The sequence below is a fragment of the Ailuropoda melanoleuca genome, chromosome 3, assembly GCF_002007445.2.
Source record: "Ailuropoda melanoleuca isolate Jingjing chromosome 3, ASM200744v2, whole genome shotgun sequence".
In the NCBI taxonomy this organism is placed as follows: domain Eukaryota; kingdom Metazoa; phylum Chordata; class Mammalia; order Carnivora; family Ursidae; genus Ailuropoda; species Ailuropoda melanoleuca.
Window position 1 is genome coordinate 139,316,023 of NC_048220.1, and position 20,718 is coordinate 139,336,740.

General features: G+C 50.4%; 1 protein-coding gene across 2 annotated transcripts in view; it reads right to left on the reverse strand.

Annotated features, from left to right (window-relative positions):
• Nucleotides 1–16,353, reverse strand: part of ANKRD33B (ankyrin repeat domain 33B) — an 89,683-nt gene extending 73,330 nt beyond the window's left edge. For both annotated transcript variants that reach the window (XR_004624349.1, XM_034657086.1), the window contains exon 1: nucleotides 15,905–16,353. Coding sequence is in view for 1 of the 2 variants with exons in the window: in XM_034657086.1 (XP_034512977.1) it covers nucleotides 15,905–16,258 (354 nt within the window). In the remaining variant the exon portion in view is untranslated. The remainder of the gene's footprint in view (nucleotides 1–15,904) is intronic.
• Between the last annotated feature and the right edge of the window lie 4,365 nt (nucleotides 16,354–20,718).

A 20,718-nucleotide genomic window follows, 5' to 3' on the forward strand; every position in this document is an offset into this window, starting at 1 on the left:
TCAAAACAATTTTGCTCCCTTTATTCTCTATCTCAGTGACTGTCAGCTGGGGAGTGATTTGGTTCCCTGAAGGGACACTTGTCAATGTGTGGGGACATTTTTGGTTGTCACAATTTGGGGGGCAGGGGAGGGGTCCTACTGGCATCTAGTGGGCTAAGGCCAGGGATGCCGCTCAACTTCCTTTAGGGCACAGGACAATCCCCACGACAAAGTACTACCTGGCCAAGGTGGAGAAGCCTCAACATAATAAAGGCCATTTGTGAAAAGCCCACAGGTAACATCCTCATCAAAGGGGAAAAACTGAAAGCTTTCCTTCCTCTAAGGTCAGGAACAAGACAAGGATGCCCACTCTCACCACTTCTATTCAACACAGTACTGCAAATACTAGCAAGAGCAATCAGACAAGAAAAAGAAAGAAAATGCATCCAAATCAGAAAGAAAGAAGTAAGATGATCTCTGCAGGTGACATAATCCTATATACAGAAAGCCCTAAAAATGCCACCAAAAAAACCTGTTAGAACTAACAAATGAGTTTGGTAAAGTTGCCGGATACAAAATCAACATGCAAAGATGAGTCACATTTCTTTACCGCAATCAAGATCCATCTGAAAAGGAAATCAAGAAAACAATCCCATTTATGATAGCATCAAAAAGAATAAAATACATAGGAATAAATTTAACCAAGGAAGTGAAAGATCTGTACATTGAAAACTATAAAACACTGATGAAAGAAACTGAGGAAACAACAAATAAATAGATATCCTGTATTCATGGATTACTATTGTTAAAATATTCACACTACCCAAAGCAATATGCAGATTTAGCATAACCCCTATTACAATTCCAATGGCATTTTTAACAAGAAATATTTTCTACTTTAACAGAAATAGAAAAAAAAATTCTAGAACTTGCATGGAACCACAAAAGACCCCAAACAGCTGACGCGATCTTGAAAAAGAAGACAATGCTGACGCCATCGCGCTCCCTGACTTCAAATGAAATTACAAAGCTATAGTAATGCAAACAGCATAGTATGGGCACGAAAACAGACACCCGGATCGACAGAACAGAGCCCAGAAAAAAATTCAAGCACAGAAAGTCAACTGATTTTCGACAAGGGCACCAAGAACACACACAGTGGGGAAACGATACTCTCTTCATTAAATGCTATTGGGGAAACTGGATGTCCCCACGCAAGAGAATGACATCGGACTCTTACCTTACGCCATCCACAAAAACCAACTCCAAGCGCGTTAAACACTGGAACCTATGACCTGAAACCGTAGTGTTAAGTATTTCAAAAACAAGGTATAGAACTGACAGCCAGACACGACTCCCCAGTTTAATTCAATAAGCAGGTACAAACCACCTACTATGTGGGCCAACCCCTGCCAGGCCGAAGAAGCCATAAACTGAACGCTGCTGACGCTCTCCCTCATGCAGCTTACGAAGCCTGGAGACAGAATACTGGCCAAGCATTACTGAACAGAGCCGAGAGAAGAGAGTTTTATAAACAAGTTGCAAACCATGCTGAGAACCCAGAGACAAGCCACCCCGTGAGGAAGCGTGGGAGAAAGATCCCAGCACAGGTGCCTTCTGAGACTGCCCTGCCACAGAGAGAGGGGAAGGGTGGGGGTCCAGGGACAACAGGGATCTTCCCGGGCGTGGAGGTAGCACAGCACGTGGCTGGGGGGACAGCAAGTCACCTGGCTGGGTCACCTTACTGGCACAACGGGAAGCAGTAGAAAATAGGGCGCTGGGAGCATTCCTGTAGGGGGACTGGAAGGAAGAGCTTCCGAAGACGCTGCTCTGCTAAAAGCCATGTGTATGAACATAAACCCAAAGTGGCAGCAGAACAGAGTGGAAAGTGGCAAGACGCGGCAGGGGTGGGGGGCAGGGGGGCGAGGAAGTGCATCTCTACTTCAGGGGGTCATCGACATCACAAAGCCCCCGAACGAGAGCAGTGTGACCCCAGAGGAAAGCGGGAGACCATCACCAGACTGTCCTGTCCGGTATGTAGAAAGTCATTAGATGCAGGAGATGGGGGCGGGGCCTACTCCAGGGTTGCAGCTATGGGCAGCGAGCCGCATGGGGACAGCCAGAGCCGGCTACGGAATGTGCAGCCCCCATGCACAAGGAAAATGCTGGGCCTCGGTTCAAAATCATTAAGAACTTCCAGACAGCCACAGCAAAGCATGACACCAAACAGGGGGCCTTTTTAAGCACAAGGCCCCGAGTACTTGCACAGGTTGCACACCCACGAAACCAGCCCTAGAGGCAGAAGCAACAATGCCAAATGTTGGAGGGCGGTGATGAGCTGTGTTTCAAGCATGTAAAGTAGGAGATGTTGGGCGAAGGTTGGCACAAGAAATCCTGCAGATGATTCTGATTGCAAGTGTGACTCTTGGGAGAGCTGTCCGGGACTGAGAGCTGGCATCCGCAGAACAAGCCTTGAGGGGGCTCTACCAGCCGGCAATATTCCTAAGGCGATGTGTGAGTCAGGGCTCTCCAGAGAGACAGAACCAGCGGGAGATACAGACATACAGAGATGTATTTTAAGGAACCGGTCATACAAGCATGAGAGCTGGTAGGCTGGAAACTCAGACAGGAGCTGATGCTAGTCTTGAGGCACAATTCCTCCTGCTCCAGGAAACTTCAGTTTTTGGTCTTAAGGCCTTCAACTGATTGGACTCAGCCCACCCGCATTCTCGGTGGTCACCTCCTTCACTTGAGTCACTGTAGCTGGTAACCACATCCACAAAGTACCTTCACGGCTCGCAGAGCCTCGTGTGCAATTAAGCCTCACCTAGTTAATAAAAATCACCACCACGGGGAGTAGAGAGACAAACCCATGGAAAGAGGCTCAGGAAATGGGCAAAAAAATAGAAACCAGAAAGTCCAGGTGAGACCAGGAAGTAAAAAGTAGACAAGAAGCCCATAGGGTCCAAGGAGGTGGTCTCAGTGTGCGTGACCCCAGCTGCAGACCACTTCACGGAAGCTCAAGGGATTGTGGGGGTCCCGAGGTCAGGCCACTGTCAGGATCATGCAGCAAATGGCTTGTACCAGGGGCACCTGGCTGACCAGCGGGGAAGGGGCTCTGAAATCCAGCCTAGCTGTGGGCCAACCTGCACCTGGCACAGGCCTGCCAGCCTCCACCTTCTTCCTGGGAGGAATGTCATTTTCCAACTCTGACAACAGTGCCCAAAATGCTGGGAAGGGCGGGGCAGCCCCACCAAGGCCATGGGCAGTTTCTGTGGGGAAAAGAAATAACTCCAGGGGATGAGGCCGGCCCCCAGAATGGATGCTTTCACAACATCCGACAACAGAGCCAGAGGGAGAGCTACAAAGCCAGAGAAGGTGGGAGTCCTGAGTGAGTGGGGGCACAACAGCCCCCACGACCTCAGCTGGGCCCTGGGCACCGGCTGCAGACCCAACACACTGGCAAGAGAGTCTGGGACTTGTTTGTTTGGGGGTTTTACCCCCTTGCTTATGAAGAGGATTCCAAATACGATGTAACAAGAAGGGAAAGAACTAGCAGAGAGGGCAAAAGGGGAGAGGCCATGCAGGCAGCAATGGACAGGAGCCGGTGGGGGCGGGGGCAGGTTCCAAACCCTTTGGGAAGGGGCTTCATGGTCCGAGGGGAGGGGTTCCGTGCTCCAAGGGGAGGGGTGGAGGCTGTGGGGCAGCGTGTTCCTGGGCCTTTACTGAGCCACTTCTCCTGCCCCCCCCGTCCCGAGACAGGTCAAGGGCAAAAGCAGCCTGGCCAGCCTCACAACTATCCCTGAGGCAGGAACTAGAAAGGATCTCAGGGACAGGTCAGCAAAACCAAGGAGGGACGCCCAAGAGGTCAGTTCGGCTTGATGCTCAGTGTGAAATCGCTCATGTGTGGGGCTTGGCACTCTTGTGTAAAAACTTGAACTCCTATCATACGTTGTCACTTACAGGAAATTTAGGGTAAGACACTTGGGGAGAGCCTGCACCTGCCACCCGTCGTGCACGGGGCACTTCCTGTGGTGAAATGAATGTTGTATTCTTTTATTGGGTAAAAGGTCAAGATATGTGGTCATAAGGTGACAAGGATCTAGTTCTTCTTTCACAAAAATACTGTTATAAACAATGTAAATGGTTAAAGTTGATTAGTGGTTGCCTAGGGCTGGAGGGACGTGTTGGATAGAGGGTCACAGGGGAGGGTACAAGTTTCTCTCGGAGGTGATGCCTGCATACATCTGTGAATTGTCTGCTCTAAGTGGGAGAATTGTATGGTATGTGAATTATGTATCAATGAAGCTGTTAAGACACTCTCTTTTCTTCACTTTCCCCTTCAAATTACTTCCTTTTTGTTTGCATTTTGGGGATTTCCCATCATTTAGAACTTTAAAGGCTTAAATTATCTTTCTTTTTGAAAAAGTTTTTTCTATTCCTGGACATTCTATGACGACTTCATTATTTAATTTTACTCATATAAACACTTTTTTTAAATCACAGAATCACAGAATTCTATCCTTTCAGAGATGGAGAGCCTCTATATGTGAGCCCATCCAATTCTCCAGGCGAACACCCTAGGCTTTTTTTGAGTGGAAGTCAGGCACGTGCAGTTCAATTCACATACTACACAAATAAACGACCCAGCTCTTCTGCAAGTGGAAAAAATATTTTAAATGCATTTTTAAAAATATCTTTAGCCTTTCATGTATTAGGAAGTGGGGCCGTGGGGAAAGATTAGACCACGAGGGTGGAGCCCCATGATGAGATGAGTGCCCCGATAAAAGACACCCCAGAGAGCCCCCGCCCCTTCTCCCACGTGAGAAGGGTAAGACTGCCCGCTCAGAGCCCGGACAGCCAGGAAACAGGACCTCACCAGCACGTATCCCACCAGCGCCTGATCTTGGCTTCCAGCCTCCAGCACTATGAGCAAGAAATGCGGTTCTGTACAAGCCAACCAGTCCACAGTGTTTGGTCACAACAGCTCGAATGGAGTCAAACATGTTTTAACAGCAAACATTCAGGAATAGCCGCTTCTTTGAAAAACGAGCTTTTTTCATTTTTACGGAGACTTTCTTCTAAAGTACGCATGTTACTGATAAGGACACAGTCTCTATGTATTTGCTAAAACTCTTGTGTCCAAATCAAGCCATCTGCAAATTGGTAGATGGAAACTGCCAGATGCAAACGGTTGATATGAATTTTTAGTTATGTTCAAAGGGCCCCTCCACCGAAGTAACGTTAGGAAACATTTAAAAATAAGTTAGTAGCATCTTAAGTATTTGGGGACCCAATAAAATTATTAGTAAAATCACTATAAGACACTGCTTTTAACAAATGAGACAGGGTTTTGCTTTTTTTTTTTTTAATAACTCAATACACGTGTACCTCATTCTAAAACCAATGGATTTAGATCTGTTTACACCAAAGAAAATTTCAAATTCAACAGAAAGTTCATGGCGCATTTTAAGTAACTGAATTTTTTAGAGAAATGTATTTATTCTACTTTTCACACATGGCAATGGAGATTCAACCCTCCTCTCCAGGACCTCCCTGAGGGCCCTTCCTGATCAAAGGCTCCCCTGCCTCCCGAAAGTACCCTCAAGAAGATACACCTGTCGTGTGTCCCACCTGGGTGACAGCTCTCTGGCATGATTTAAAAAAAAAAAAAGCAGTCTAGGGGCACCTGGCTGGCTAAGTCAGTGGAGTATGCGACTTGATCTGGGGTCATGAGTTCAAGCCCCACACTGGGCACAGAGTTTATTTAAAACAAAACAAGTCTAAGTGACTAAACTGAGGCAAATGCTTCCCTTCCAGAGATAACCCCTCACCAAAAAATATAAATTAATACCACAGCTTTCCTGCGAAGTAAAAATTCCAGAAACTGCCAAAGGAGGATATCTGTGGTCCAGCAGGCCTTTGGGTTCTCTTAGGTGACACTCGGTATGTGGCCCCAACCCGTGAGTGTCTTCTTCACAGGGAGGGTGACCAACCATCTCAATCTGCCAGGGGCACAGGGGTTTCCCAGGAGGCAGGACTTTCAGTGGGAAAATCCTGGGCAGAACAGAGTGAGCTGATAACCCCCGAGGGCCAGCAGGAGCCTGCGAAGAGCGGCGTCCGCACCCATCACAGCGCACGGAGGCTGAGCCTGGACACCTCAGAGGTGGCCTGTGCCAGCCCACCCTTCAACAAAGGAGGATGCATGCCAGTGACAAGACGAACCAGAGTCGCTCCTCCCCCTGCTCCTCGGTGCCCCCGATGTCCCTCTCCACGGTGCATGAAACAGGTCCCCCAAAGATCTGGACCTCCTGAAGCGGGACAGGCAGCAGGGAGCCAGGTCTCCCAGTAACAACAGAGTCCACGGCCAGGCAACCTGGCTTCAGAGTCTCGTCAGCTGCTCCCGGGTAGCCTGGCGCTGCTGAAAATGGAATTCAATTCCTAGAAACCCGCCCATTATCTAACACCAAAGAGAAAAGGCCTAACTCATGACACGGACAACCCTGACCTAGGAGCTGAGTCACTGCTGCCGTTTTTAGCACATGACTACTGTCCCTTGTGTTTCCATTTATTTTGATTTTTTATTTTACTTTGTTTTTTTAAGTAGGCTCCATGCCCAGCGTACAGAAGCCATACAGACTGACCCTCCTGACAGGAGTGGGCAGCACCAGGCCCTTTGGAATGCCCCGCTCAACAAGGTCAAGGAAAAGTAGAAAGGGAAGGAAACTCTGAGAACCCGTAACTGTGGCTTGTTTACAGAACATCATGGCAGGGTCAGTCCGTGGAAGTCCCAGGATGGACCAGGGCGTTGACCCCAGCGCTCTCTGCACAAACTGGTACTCAAGGAAAATGTTGAAGAAAAAGGCTTGTAATGATCCCCGGCATCTGCGCCATCTTTCCCCTCCCTGAACTGCTCTCCTTCCTCCTTGTTCCTGAATCTACATCCTTCCCATTCTCCTCCCAGCCTCAGACTGCTCCAACCCCCTTCCTAAGGTGGGGTCTCAGTCTCCACCCACCCAGATTCAAAGGTGCTCCCAAGATGCACCAAGATGTGGCCCTAGTACCCTTCCCTCCCTCCCATCTACCCCACCACCTTGTTTCGTTTGCTCCCGTGGCACCAACTGCCACTTCCGTTGAGTCTAAACACTCAACAGGAGCTCTACCCTCAACACATTCTTGGGGTTACAAGAGTCCTTACCAAGTAGACACACCATTCTCTTGCTTCCACCTTTTCCCTTGCTTAAAATTCAAACAGGACGGGAAACCATCTTGAGATTAACTCATCATAGAAACAACAGTTCCTTTTACCGAGTGCCTATGATGTGGCGCTGTATATATAAGCTACTAACGTACCCCACCCAGAGCCTCTACGAGGTATTGTTATCCTCACAGTAAGCGTTCCCATTTTATAGATGGGGACCTAGAGGAAAGTTAAGATCAAAAGATCATGTGATTTGTCCAGGATCATGTAGCCAACCTGAACCTGCCATCTTTAGCCACCAAACTTGTTTTCTGCTCTAAGAAAAGTCCTCAGCTCTTCAAACAACAGTATGTGCCAATCAGCTCAAGAGCGGCGTAAAGTGCAGACTGCGGTCCAGTAGGTCTAGGGTGGGGCCTGGGATCCCGTATTTGGGAAGAGTCTCGGGTGATGACAGTGCATGGTAGCAATGGTTCAAACATGTAATATTGCCATGCCATTCCCACATATTAACCAGGTCTGATCCTGCTTTCATTTCTAAAGTCAATCTATTCATGGTGGTAAGGCTACAGATAAAAGGTAATGCGTGTCTTCATTTGATTTTCCAATTTTTTTTATGATGGTAAAACAGACATAAAATATTTCCATCTTAACCATTTTTAAGAATTGCCTTCCTTCATTTTTATACTTGTGATTTTGAAATAGCAATAGACCTACAGAAAGCTACCCACTTTGGCTTTCCACCCCAATGTCAACATCTTAAATGATTACAGGGCAAGAGCTCCACCATGAAATGGGCATCGCTGCAACCCATAGCTTGTTCGGGTGTAGGGTAGGGTGAGTGGTCCTCTCTTGTGTCAACCCACGTGTAATCCACCGCAGTCCAGACGCAGGGCTGGCCGTCACCACAGGCCCCCTCCTGCTTGTTAGAGGGACACCGGAAACCCTAACCCTGGCAACCCATAAGCTGTTCTCCTTCACGACAACTGCATTATTTCAAGAATGTTACACCAATGGTGCAATCCTTTGAGATGGACTTTTTTCACTCAGCCTAATTCCCCCATCTTCCTTTATGAATGGACCAACTTCACACACCTTCCTTTGTCTCAGAAAATGGGTATGGTAAATTTATTCAACAGCCCGTGCTAGGCGGCTCCCATAAGCATGGCTCCTGCCTCTTCACTGGCCTCACCTCCACACCTCCTGCCCACGTCTGGCTCAGCTGCAGTGGCCCTCACTCGGCAGGTGGTGTATCTAATCCAAGAGTCGGTAAAATCCCAGCAACAGAAGCCAGAGAGAAATGCTTGACTTCATATACCATCACTTGCCTACTTTGGGTTGAACTTATTCAGAGCTGACATAAACGCACCTTGGGAAGCATACATCTGTTTTTTTTACTTTAAAATTGCTCTCAATCCCACGGCTCCAATCCAATTTGGCCGCCAAGCCAACTGTCACTGGGGATTTCACATCTACCCTCGTTTCCTATCTCTGACTTGGTAGAAATAAGTAAAATTCACCTTCAACTGTCTTTCAAATTTAAGAACACTGCTTGAAAATAGTCTCTTTTATGTACACACACACTGAATGACATCAAGGATTCTTAACATCCTACTTCATCTCAAAATCTGACCTCATAAGAACACATACACACACATACACACACACACACGTGTGCACACATGCACACCACACCTATACCATCATTCTGGGAGGCTGTCTAAAAAAAATTACTTCTCAATCATCTTGAATGAAACATATTTTCTTCGTTCACATATTTTATCAGCTTCACTACAATCTTCTTATTTTCTTATTTCTTTTAATTAAAAGAAATTACATATTATCTTATGTATGGGAACTGTTTGACTTAATTTGGAGAAATCATAGAATATCACATGGTTATAATTTAGAATTACTGGCCCAATTAATAGGCCGTGAGGCCAATCTCAAGAAATTTCAAAGAAGTATCATAGAGACCATATTCTCTGAATCAGGTTTTAAAAATTCATTTAATAGGGGCGCCTGGGTGGCTCAGTCGTTAAGCGTCTCCCTTCGGCTCAGGGAGTGATCCCAGGGTTCTGGGATCAAGCCCTGCATCGGGCTCCCTGCTCCACTGGGAGCCTGCTTCTTCCTCTCCCACTCCCCCTGCCTGTGTTCCCTCTCTCACTGGCTGTTTTTCTCTCTCTCTCTCTCTCTCTGTGTCAAATAAACAAAGAAAATCTTTAAAAATAAATAAATAAATAAAAATAAAAAATAAAAAAAATTCATTTAATAAAGCTGAAAAATATTTTTTAAATGTTAAACATAATTCTAAATAACTTCTAGATCAAAAAAAAGAAGAAAAGAAATCCTAATGTAAATTAGAACAGAACAATGAGAAAATACTGCATACCAAACTTATGGGAAAAGCAAAACTGCTGCTTCAAGAGAAAAATCATAGATAGAATAAAGCTGAAGTTAGGAGATAATTTGTTTAAAAAGCAGCAACTGAGGAAATAGTGAGGAAACAGATCCTGAGTAAAAGTTGGCTCTCCGAAAGGACTGATTGGAAAAATATTTGTCACAAAAGAGAAACAGCACCACCTCAAAAAATATAGAAAAACAGGATATAAGATAGTAATAGCAAACATTAAAAAAAGAACTCTAGAAAAACTTCAGACTATTGACCTTTAAAACTAAGGAAAAAATAGGACACTTCCCTGGAAAAAAGACGTTACTATAATGGACAGAGGAAGAAGAGAAAATCTGAATTATCCTATAAGCATTAAAGAGTTACTGACCTAAAGGTCTGGTAGAATGGCTTGGATTTTAGTAATTTACCATTAGTTCAACAGTACTTAGAGTGTTTCCTATGTCATAGCCCCATGTGCCAGAAGCCGTCACGCAAAATCGCTTTGAATAGTTTGCCTATTATATTGATATAAATGTCAGATGAATAAATAATATTCCAAGAGTTCATATACCCTGTTATTATTTTAGGTTTCTATAACACGCCTCCCTCAGTCTTCCTTTACAAGGATAGGACGGAAAAGAAATCAGATGCTCAAAACCATGTAACCACTACCCCATTTCTCACGGAGAGCCGGGAGGAGGCAAGGGTAGAAAGCTCAGAAGCCCCTTGGAGAAACCCACTGGGGTTCAAAGGAGAGCAGGGGCAGCTTCGGGGTCCCTCCAGAACCCAGCTCTCCTGGCCCACTGGATGCCCTCTCCTCTGAGCCTCACTTTGCTCTACTACAAAAAGGTGGAGACAAATCACCTCTAAAATCCCACGACGGTGGGAGCGCCTGGTTGGCTCAGTCGGTTGGGCGTCGGACACTCGGTTTCGGCTCAGGTCACGATCTCAGCTTCAGCTCAGGCTGCCTGCTCAGGGGGGAGTCTGCTCGAGGATTCTGTCTCTCCTTCTCCCTCTGCCCCTCCCCTCTGAGCTCTGTCTCTCTCTTTCTCTCTCAAAAAAATAAATAAATCTTTAAAATCCCATGACAATGGTCTCTCTAAATCTCTGAAATCTTCAACCACACAACCACACAAAAAGCGGCATTAAAAACCACCCTTTGGGAGCCGATGGCTTCCCGATGCTGGATGGTTAGGACGTGGAGGCTTTTGGTAATCTCAACTTGGGTACCCACCTGAAATGTTCCTTCGTAAAACTAAATTTAAAATAAACAAGTAAGTGCTCAGCATTGGCGAATAATATCCTTTTACAAACAAAAGCAAATTCCCCTTAAGAGGGTGTATCTGGGCTTGGCCTGGTGACTTCCTTCAGCCGCAGTGACCCCGAGCCGCATGTGCTCTGCTTGCTCTCCTGAGACCCTTCTCCTGCCCTGGAGAACATGCCCAGGCCAGCCTGCTGGAGGATGAGAAACCACGTGGGGCAGGGTCACCCCCAGACAAGACCTTCCGGGTCCTGCCATCGGCAGCCAACTGCGGCTGAATGCGAGGCCAGCCAAGATCAGCTGGCCTGGGCCAACCTTAGCAAAATGTTTACTGTGGCACGCACCCTTGAGATTTCACAGTCACTTGTTATTTGGCACAGTGGTGGCCACAGAGACCTGCCACGCCTGGATCAAAAACACATGGGATACCCTTAACGATATTATAATGGTGGATACACGTCATTACGCATTTGTCCAAACCCACAGGACGTACACCACCAAGAGTGAACCCCAGTGTAAACCATGAACTTGGGGTGATAATGTGTCAGCGTGGGCTCATCGGTCGTAACAAACGCACAAGTCTGCTTGCAGATGTTGGTAATGGGGGAGCCTGTGCACGTGCTGGGGCAGGAGGCAGAGGGGAAATCTCTGTACCTTCCCCTCAATTTTGACAATCTGAAACTGTCCTTAAAAAATTCAGTCCTCTAAAAAAAACAAAGATACAAAAACCACATGGGCCTCTCTACTGCTGCTGGGTCCGGAGGGATGCCCGTATGCCTCCCCCAACCCCCACCCTCACCATGGGCCGTGGGGAGAAGGAAGCAGACATCTGTCAGCCTGCCTGCCACATGCCCACTTCAGCTAACCGCTTCTCTGCTCCTGCCCCTTGGGCTCCGGTCTAATCTGCTCATTCTCCCCTCCTCATCCCTCCCCCACACATCAGAAATAGCACACTAACATACACCCCAAGTAGCAAAGTCAAGCTCCCTGCCCACCTTCCCCAGGTTTAATGGCCCTCAAATCTATGGAGGCCAGAATCCACTTTCTGTCATGAGTAGCCCCATTCTAAGCCCCCACAGGGCACAAAGACTGAGGCCTGGTGAAGGCGGAGGGCTGGGTGTGAATTCCCAACAACCTGACTTCTCATTTTAGGGAAGGGGGATTCCGAAGTTTATCAATCCTTCTGTGGCATTCGAAAAAAAACAAAAACAAAAATCAAACACAAATTTTTTTCTCGCGTGTGTGTCAAGATAAAGGTCCCGGTCACTGCTGCAAATCTGAAAAACATCAAGCCTCCCACAAGTAAAGGGAGACACCCCCATGCTGGTGTGTGGTGTGGGCTTGGCTGAGCTTTGACAGCAACTCGGGGGCGGGGCCTTTGGAGAGCCCCTAGCATTTAAACATGCATGAGAAGAATGACATCAAGAAAGGAGGGCAATATTTTAAATTTAGCATAATTGGGCCTAATTTGGTTCAAGAGCTGTCTGACATTCGAACTGCCTTTCTACAACAATGAAAGCCGCACAAACACGTCCTTTTGGTTTCAGTGCTGTCTCCAGAGCTGTCAAGGCCATAAAGGTGAATCTCGGGAGATAATAAGAGGAAGAGAAGAATTAAGAAAAAGAATTATGGCAGCTTTCAACGTCCCCAAGTCAGAGAGAACAAACCAACCATAAATCTAAATGACAGCAAGAGCGCATTCTGAATATTACTGGAGAATTATTTGACAAATATTTACATGTTGCATATTAAATTATGCAATCCTTTTAGAGAAATAAATATTTTAGAAGAAAATTGTATGCTGAGCCACATCCAAGGTACTACCCATCTCAGGAGCCAGGAAAGAACACATTTTCTTAAACAAGACACATCTGATCCTTAGTTACTCAAACCAAATGAAACATCTGCCAGCTCAGGCAGAACTCCTCCTTAACTGACCGGAGATCATTAGCTCAACAAATGTACCCAGAAATCCTTTCAAAGCCTTGAGAGGCATTTTTCTTCTAGGAAGCTGGCTGTGGGCAGCACGTTCTGTTGTTGGAGCAAGTACCCCTTTCCAGCAACTTCTCTCCAGGGCTTTCTGTAAGGTTTTTACTATCGCTAATTGTGATAAGCTTATAGATCAGGCCCAAAGGGCTCCTGCCTCAGGGCCTTTGCACTTGCCGCTCCCTATACCTGGAGTGCTTTCCACCACATTATCTTCCCTACATCTAGTCAAACGTCAGCTGCTCTCTCAAATGACCACTCCCAATTCCTGAACCCCAGGATTGTGCTTACCCTGCTCCAGGTGCTGCAGGCTAGACTGGGGTAAGACAGAAGCCCTCGGAGAATGTGCCCCTCAGACCAGGACCTGAAGGCAGTGAGTGAGCACACCTCTGCCCCAAGGTTGAACACTGTCAGGCTGAAACCAGTTCACTTCCCAATCTCCTGTTTCCTAGCCAGCTCCTCTGGGCCGGCCTCTTGCCACCAGACCCAGGTTGGCCTCTCCAGCTTTGGCTCCCATATTCCCCACTCTCTGTACCACAGCCCAACCAACCATACTGCCCCTGCCACCACCCCCTTGGCTCAGTCGACTGAGCAGAACATCCTCCCTCCATAGCCCCCCAAGTCTTCCCTCACCAGGCTCCCAGGATGGTCGGGGCTCCTTGCATTGAAGACACTTGCCCCGTATCTCCTTGGACTGCCTTCTGGGGACCTATCTCCAGCTCTAAGCACCGGGTAGTCTTCCTCTCTCAGCACCAGGTGCTATTACTCTGAACTCTCTCAAATAAAGGTCGGCTCTCAAAGGCAAGGACTGTTGGATTCCTCTTCCAGTCGCCTACAGTACGTAACCATTGCCTAGCACACAATAGGTCTGCAAGAAACACGTCTGCATTGACTTGCTGCCCCATTTGCCATTAAAGATGGAGGCTGTTTGATCAACAGAATCTAGGAGCCACTGGGAAGAGAAGCTCTTCTCCCTCCCCCAAAGCACAACACAGGACTTGCTCTTTCTCATCAGAAGATACAAGAGCCCAGGGGTCTTCCCTTTGCCAGCCGTGTACCATTTCTCCATCATGATTTGGTGGGGAGCAGAGACGAGGAGACTCAACACAGAGAAAAAGAGAGAGGCTCTGTAATCAAGGGGGAAAGCAGAGAGAAAAAGAGCTTTGCCTGGCAGAAGAAAAAAGTGCTGGAGGATGTGTTCTTCCGAGCCAGGAGAAGGCTGGCAAGAAACAGGAGACGACGGTTAACGAGGGCTATGTCAGTGCCACGTGCTTTAGGGGGTTTCACACTCACAACCCTAGGAGGTCAACTAGGAAAACGAGGCAGAGAGGCTGGAACCTATTTTTCTGTCCAGTTCCCTTGCCCTCCCTGAACCCTATGCTGAGGGAGAGGCTTTCAAAAGTAGCCCAGAAACCCCCTGGCCACGGTCTGTCTACACTGTTCTCAGATGGCTAGAATGCAGCAGTCCCCAAACTTTTTTTTTTTTTTTTTTTTTTTGCCCCCAAAGGAAACATCATAAAGCTGGGCCCAGTGGAGCCTCAAAGTGGCTCTGCCTCTGCCCACCCCAGCCTCCTGGAGACCCCAGGCTGCCCGGGACACGGATCCTACGGGCCCCCCACCCAGTTCCTCCTGATCTTTGCGGGGCTTCCAGCTTCAGGCAAGAGAGATCTCCTACCAACACCTGTGTGTGAAAACTCACCTTCCTAAAAGCCAAAGTAGAGCTGCAGAAACAGCCCCGGCAGCGCACCCACGGTGAGGGCAGAGGGAAGGGGGGCTGCACCCACCGCCCTGGGTCCTACCACCACCAGGGCTCCCGGGCCTCTGGGCCAGCGCGGCTGACACATGCCGCCCGGCCCGGTCCCTTCCCCGCTTTCAAATGCTGTGTCAAGTTAGCCGCCGAGCGTGGAAGCAGAAAGTGACACCGGCAGGCGCCTGCATGACTAAGCCCAGCCCAAACCACAGGCCGAGACACACCACCCCGCTGGGGAGATAAACCAAAGGCACAGGGTCCCCGACAGCGCGAGTGAAACCACATATGTTCTGTCAGCCTCGGCCCCGGAGCAAAAAGCACTTGCACTCCGGATTCGGGCGCGGCGGAGGCTGCGGATCCTACGGGACCCGGAGAATGTGACGCTCAGGTGAGCAGCTGCCGCCGTCCACCCAGACAGGCCAATGGGCGCTGGGCCGTTGCGGTCCCGCTGCGGTGTGTCCCTCCAAGTGTTTGGTGGGTTGTTCTGCGAGGCACGCATCCTTCAAGTCTTCGAAAGCCAACTTTTTCTTTCCTTTTCAAAATGTTGCCTGCTATCTCCGAGTCCTGAGATGACTAATGGATACCTCGTGCCTCCCTCCGCCCCCCATCCTCGCCTGCCCGACCGGGTGGGTGTCTGCGCCTCCGCCGCCCTTCCAGGCCCCGCGCCGGGGACCCCCGCCGGCCCCGGCTCGCAGCAGTGACCATGCGGACGGCTAAGTCGGAGACCACGCTAGCCGGGCGCCACGCGGGTCACCAGGCGCCGCGGAGCTGGGGGCTGCGGGAAGGGGGCAGGCGATCCGGGAGGAAAGTCCGACTCCCGGGGGCCTGGAGGAGCCCGTCCGTGTTCGGGAGTGGAAGACAAAGGGCAAGGGCAGCGTGAGGGGCCGGGGGCCAGGGGTAGGGGGGCAGCTGGGTCTCCGGACAGGACGTTGTCCCTGCAGGCAAGGAAGGGTAACGGTCAGAGGAGGCCCAGATGGAAGAGACCGATGAGGGGTTTCCAAGCCGGATCCGAGCGCGGGCCCCCGTGGGTGGGGGCGGGGGGAATTCAAGGACAGGAGGACTCTGGGGGCGGGAAACGAGAGGGAGGCGGTGAGGACTCGAGACTAGCGGCGTCTCCCGCGGCGCTGTGACCTCGGGCAACGCTCCACACCCACCCAGCCCCGCCGCCGCCCAGACCGCGACCCCGGGCTCCACACGCGCCGCACGCCCAGACAGCGACCAAGACGCGTGCTGGGCAGCGGCACAGTCACCGCGGGACTGGACAAAACCGGGATCAGGGTGACGCGGAATGGGAGGGAGGGCGGAGGGGATCCGAACCCGGCGGGGACGCCAACTTACCCGGCCGTTGCGGTCGGTCTCCTGCACCTCCTCAGCGCTCGGCCCCCGCCGCACCAGCGCCCTCAGCAGCCCCACGTCGTTGGCGCAGGCGGCGCGCAGGAGGGTCGCCTCCTCCGGGACGCCCTCTGGGACGCTCTCCGCACTCGCGGTGCCGTATTCCTCCTCGCCTCCTACAGGGTAGAAGGAGTCGTCCGAGGCGATGCTGCGGGTGTCGGGCAGACACGAGAAGTCCTCGTACTCCTCGTAGTCGGCAGGGTCCTCCCCGGCCGGAGCGTCCCGGGGAGGGGACGGCGTCTGCGGGGACACGCGGCGCGCCCCGCCGCCCTCCGGCCCGGGCCCGGCCAGCAACACCATGCTGGCGGCCGGGGCGCGGGCCGGGAGACTGGGGCGCGGGGCGTGCGCCGAGGTCACCGCCCCTGTTCCCCTGCGGCCCCAGAAGAACAGGCACGGTGCGCGACAAAAGTTCGGAGCCGAGCGATGGCTTCTCGGCGGCGCGGGGCCAGCGCACCCGGCCGCCTTGCCCCGGAGCAGAGGGATGCACGCGCCCGAGAACTAGAAGCCGTAACTGGAGAACCCGAGCGCCTGTATCTCGGGCGGCGAGCGTCCCCGCCCTCCCCTTCAGAGGTCCCTGGGATGAGCGCGACGGTGGGGGTCGGGGGACTCCGCGAGCTGAGCCTGCTTCCCGCGTCGGAACCTCCAAACCCCCGGGGCCCGGCACCGCCCAGGGCGTCAGCCCTCCCGCCCCGGGTTGCAAGAATTTCTCGGCACCGGAGCCACCGAGCTCGTTTTTCCACCTCCTCAGCAGACTGGGCTCCGGGGCCAACTCCACTCCGAGCTTAAGACCGGGCAATCGCCGGGGGTGGGGGGGGGGGGAAGCACGGGCCCGGAGGACAAGTGGGTGCATAGGAGGCGAAGTTCACCGAGGGGGGCTGGGGCCCCGCTGTGGTCCGCGCCCTTCTGAACTGGGAGCTTCCAGAGGGGACGGTCCGCAGAGTCCCCGATCACGCAGAACTCGGGCCAGCTGTGGCTTGCAGGTTGCTCCTGAAAGAGCCACCCTAAGGTGGTGTCTCAAGGGCTCAGGTGGGAACATTTGGTGAAAATGTAAAGCTCCAGGCCAGAGCTTGAGTGGGTGCCCTCCTCCCCCACTGCTAGCCAATGTCACGGTGCCTGGATCGGCGGAGTCAAGACAGAGAACCGCGTGAGGCCGCGACCGGGCTCTGACTCGGGGCTGGCTGCCAAACGCAGGGAGCGGGGCCGCAGGAGACTGCCGCGGTCCAGTCCCAGCGCCCCGCCGCCCGGGCCTGGCCTCTCCCGGTTTGTCCCGGTGCTGGGGGTGATCTGCCGCGGGGAGCGACTGATCTCTGGGAAGGGAGTATGAGGTGCGCCAAATCCCGGTGGAAATGGCTGTGCTTGGAGGCGCTGTGGCAAGCCTGGCTTGGAGGAGTCGCACCTTTGGCGGAAACCATTTGGGTCGGGGGGCGGATGCGGATACCACGAGAGACACAACCACCCCTCTCTCTGCCCCCTCCCTCCTTCCCCTTTCCACCGCTGGTGACAGCGTGCCCACCATGGGCCAGTCCGTGCAAGGCCCTCTGGGCCCAAGGGTGGACACCACCGGACAGAAGAAGCCATCCGGGGCTAGCTTGAGGATCCCTGGCCTGGGAGAGCAAGCTGAGGGGCTCAGTGGGGAACACGGTCAAACTACCGTGGGTGAGCGGGGCGGGGAGGGGGGCAGGGTTGACATGCGAGGCGGTGTTAGCGCTGCACTGGGTGTTACGCTACCCTCCGTTGTGATCACCCGGGCCTCGGGTTTGCTGGCTGCCGGCTCAGAACCTGACGTCCTCGAGGCTCAGGACGGTGGAAGCGGGGGCACCGCGATTTCTAGTAAAGACACAGCCATGCCCTGAGTTAGCAGTGATCTCGGGCGCACTAGCTTCCTCCTGCACTCAGGGATTTCTTTCTGAAGTCCAAAATACCCAAATCAAGATCTCCGTCTACCCTTTTCTGTAACCGGCCAAATTTACATAAATTCCCACTGGGAATTTCCCCCTTTCAAGGCTGACGGTGGGTTTAGCCTTTCCAGAGGCCTGTTACTTAAGATCAGGGAATTTACAAGTTGAAGTGCCCCGAGGGCTGGGTAGGGTGTGCTTGCTCTCTCCTCCCAACCAAGTACGGCGCCAGGGGGGTGGGTGGCATTAAAGAAAGAACCCTAGCGGCCTGTGGCAGGGTCCGTGGTAGATAGGACCGGGTCATTGCCGGGCTGCAGCCCTAGAACCAAGAAACACGCACCCTTTTCTGGAGTCCCCCCGCCCCGTGGTCCTCATCACTCAATCACTAAGCAAGGGAATTCAGGCCCTATCTTCCGAGTTCACCACTTCCTCCTTTTCTTTCTTAGAAATTTGGACCCAAATAGCCCTGGAATGGGGTTTTCCCTCCAAAGATAAATTTCTGGAGCCGTTTCCTCCAAATAAGGACTAGCTGGCCATTCGTGAGTTACCAGACCCCAAACCCAAGCAGGTCATTTTCCCCTTTTGGAAACGCACCCCTTTTATCACAAAGACAATAGATTCTCAATGCTGTTAAAAGAACACAAAATAAGGCATATGTATGTTTAATAAAGCCAACACTTAGTGTACAAGATCTGCATAGAAAGGACAAAGTAGCTTATTGAAACTGCCGACAACCTCAGGATAACTTTAAATCTCAAGAAACTGTATTGTCTCCAAGACTTCAGTTTCCATTAACTATTTTAATTTATGAGGTTTTTAAAAATTTTATATCACAATTATACACTTTGTCGATTTACTTAGGTAATTTGTCTTTGGACCATAAAAAAAAATACACTAGTTCAGTTCTATTTCTGGAACAGGCCACCTAAGGCAACACCTACAACAGGAGAATCTTTCAAAATTACAAACAGTGTATTGAAAGACTGAAAACTGACTACACCTGCAGTAGCATCCACCCCCAAATTCATTTGGAAGGCGGAGGACGGAGGATGGAGTAAAGCCAAGTCCATCCCACTGTTGAGAACCGAGGCTGGAGGGAGGATGGACTAAGAGAGTGGTTTTAAACCTTTGCACATCCATCTAGAATTTAGCACACGATAAGTATTAACTTACCCTGTTATTAAAATGAAGACGTCCATAAGTCTTGATGATATAAAATCTCCAAAGGAGATTTTGGCAAGTATGTTGCCAGTTGCAGAGAGAACTAGCCCATGTGAGGTGAAGGAGAAATGCTTTTTATTTTTTCCATAGGAAAGGCAGTGTGACTTGGGGCGAAGAGCGGATTGGGACATCAGACAGACCTGCCTTCTTATTACGATTCTATCCCTGTTGAATGGCAACCCAATGGTTCTAGATGTTGAATGTCTATTACTGTGGGTGTACTCAGGTATATTATGGGTATATAACCTTAATTCAGAAAATAAAATAAAAACAAAAACAAACCGAAAAAGCCAAATGGGAGAAAAACCCTGATTGTAGGGAAAACATTAATTGTGCTGCCTGTTACAAACGATTCACACCAGAATCTGGAGAAATTGCTTACAAATCAAGAAGAAAAAGCAGTGTGTTTACCGAGTTGGTTAGCGCTCTTGTCCCCTGGCGGGAAGCAATAAAACTCATTAAAATGACAATAGCTGTTTGCTTGCCTTTAGGGCTTCGGAGAGACCACCTTTGGCTGGCCTGCGGCTTGCTTTCTTGGGGTCTGAACTGAGTGACAGCCACAGTTAAAAGGAAATTAAGGTCAGCCCCTGTGGTTGGTGTCAAAGGAAGAAAACGGGGTGTCAGCGTGGGTCTGGGGCCCCTAGGCTAGGCTGGGAAGCTCCATTGTCTGGCTCCCACCTTCCCGTCAGAATTCAACTCCAAGACCGGGGTTTGGAGAAGGGCATTGCCTTTGAGGTTCACAGCAAGCCCCTGCATCCCCCCACTGCCTGGGTGCAAAGTAGAAGCCAGTAGAAATGGGACACCTTTCAGTCACTCGTTTTTTTAAAAAAAGTTTCAGTAAACCAAAATTATTTGATGTGGAGTTTTTGCACATTTCCCTGGGTTGATTACAATGCATGGAAGCAACCTAGAGTATCCTGAAGTCAGTCAATCTATAGAATGACCAGACCAGCTTACCCTTCTGATCTGCTTAGAAATGTAAAGAAAAGTCTCTGTGTGTATTTCTGGATCTCCTTATTAAAGAGATTAGCTGCTGTCTGGCCCTTAGTTCCGCTGACGGACACGATCCCTCTCGCGGTGAGCTGAATGGATCTAGCCATTTAACAACTTCCTTTGCTTTTAGCGAGGATTTCTTCCTTTGTGGTTAAATACTTGAAAGAAGTACATGGCCTATGTGAACCTCCTGCCAGTTCGTCTGCCTTTTTCCTGCTCCCGCCGGGAATTAGCAGTAACGGGATAGCTAGGGAAGCACTGTTTACTCAAGGTCAAAAGGCCTTGGGTCCTCATCTGAATAAAGCTGGTTATTTTTAAAGATTGAGGGTAAGGTTCTGAGGGCCAATTCGGACGTCAAAAGTTGTTAAACAACTTAACAGAGGGCTTCTCCAAGCCCCACCCCCCTTGTCTGCCCCCCCACGTAAAAGGGCAAAGGCCACCCCTCCCATCACAGCTCCATTGTTCACACCGCTTTTAATAGCTCTTAGTGCCCTGTTTTCCAGTGATTTTCGCAGAACTATCTTCCTTCTCATAACCCAAGAGTTCACCGAATTCAAAGACCAGGTCTTAGTGTTCTCGATGCCCAGCATCCAAGAGGGGATCCCACCATCTTGGGTGACGCTCCTTAATCCCTGTTAGTTGAGAAAGCAG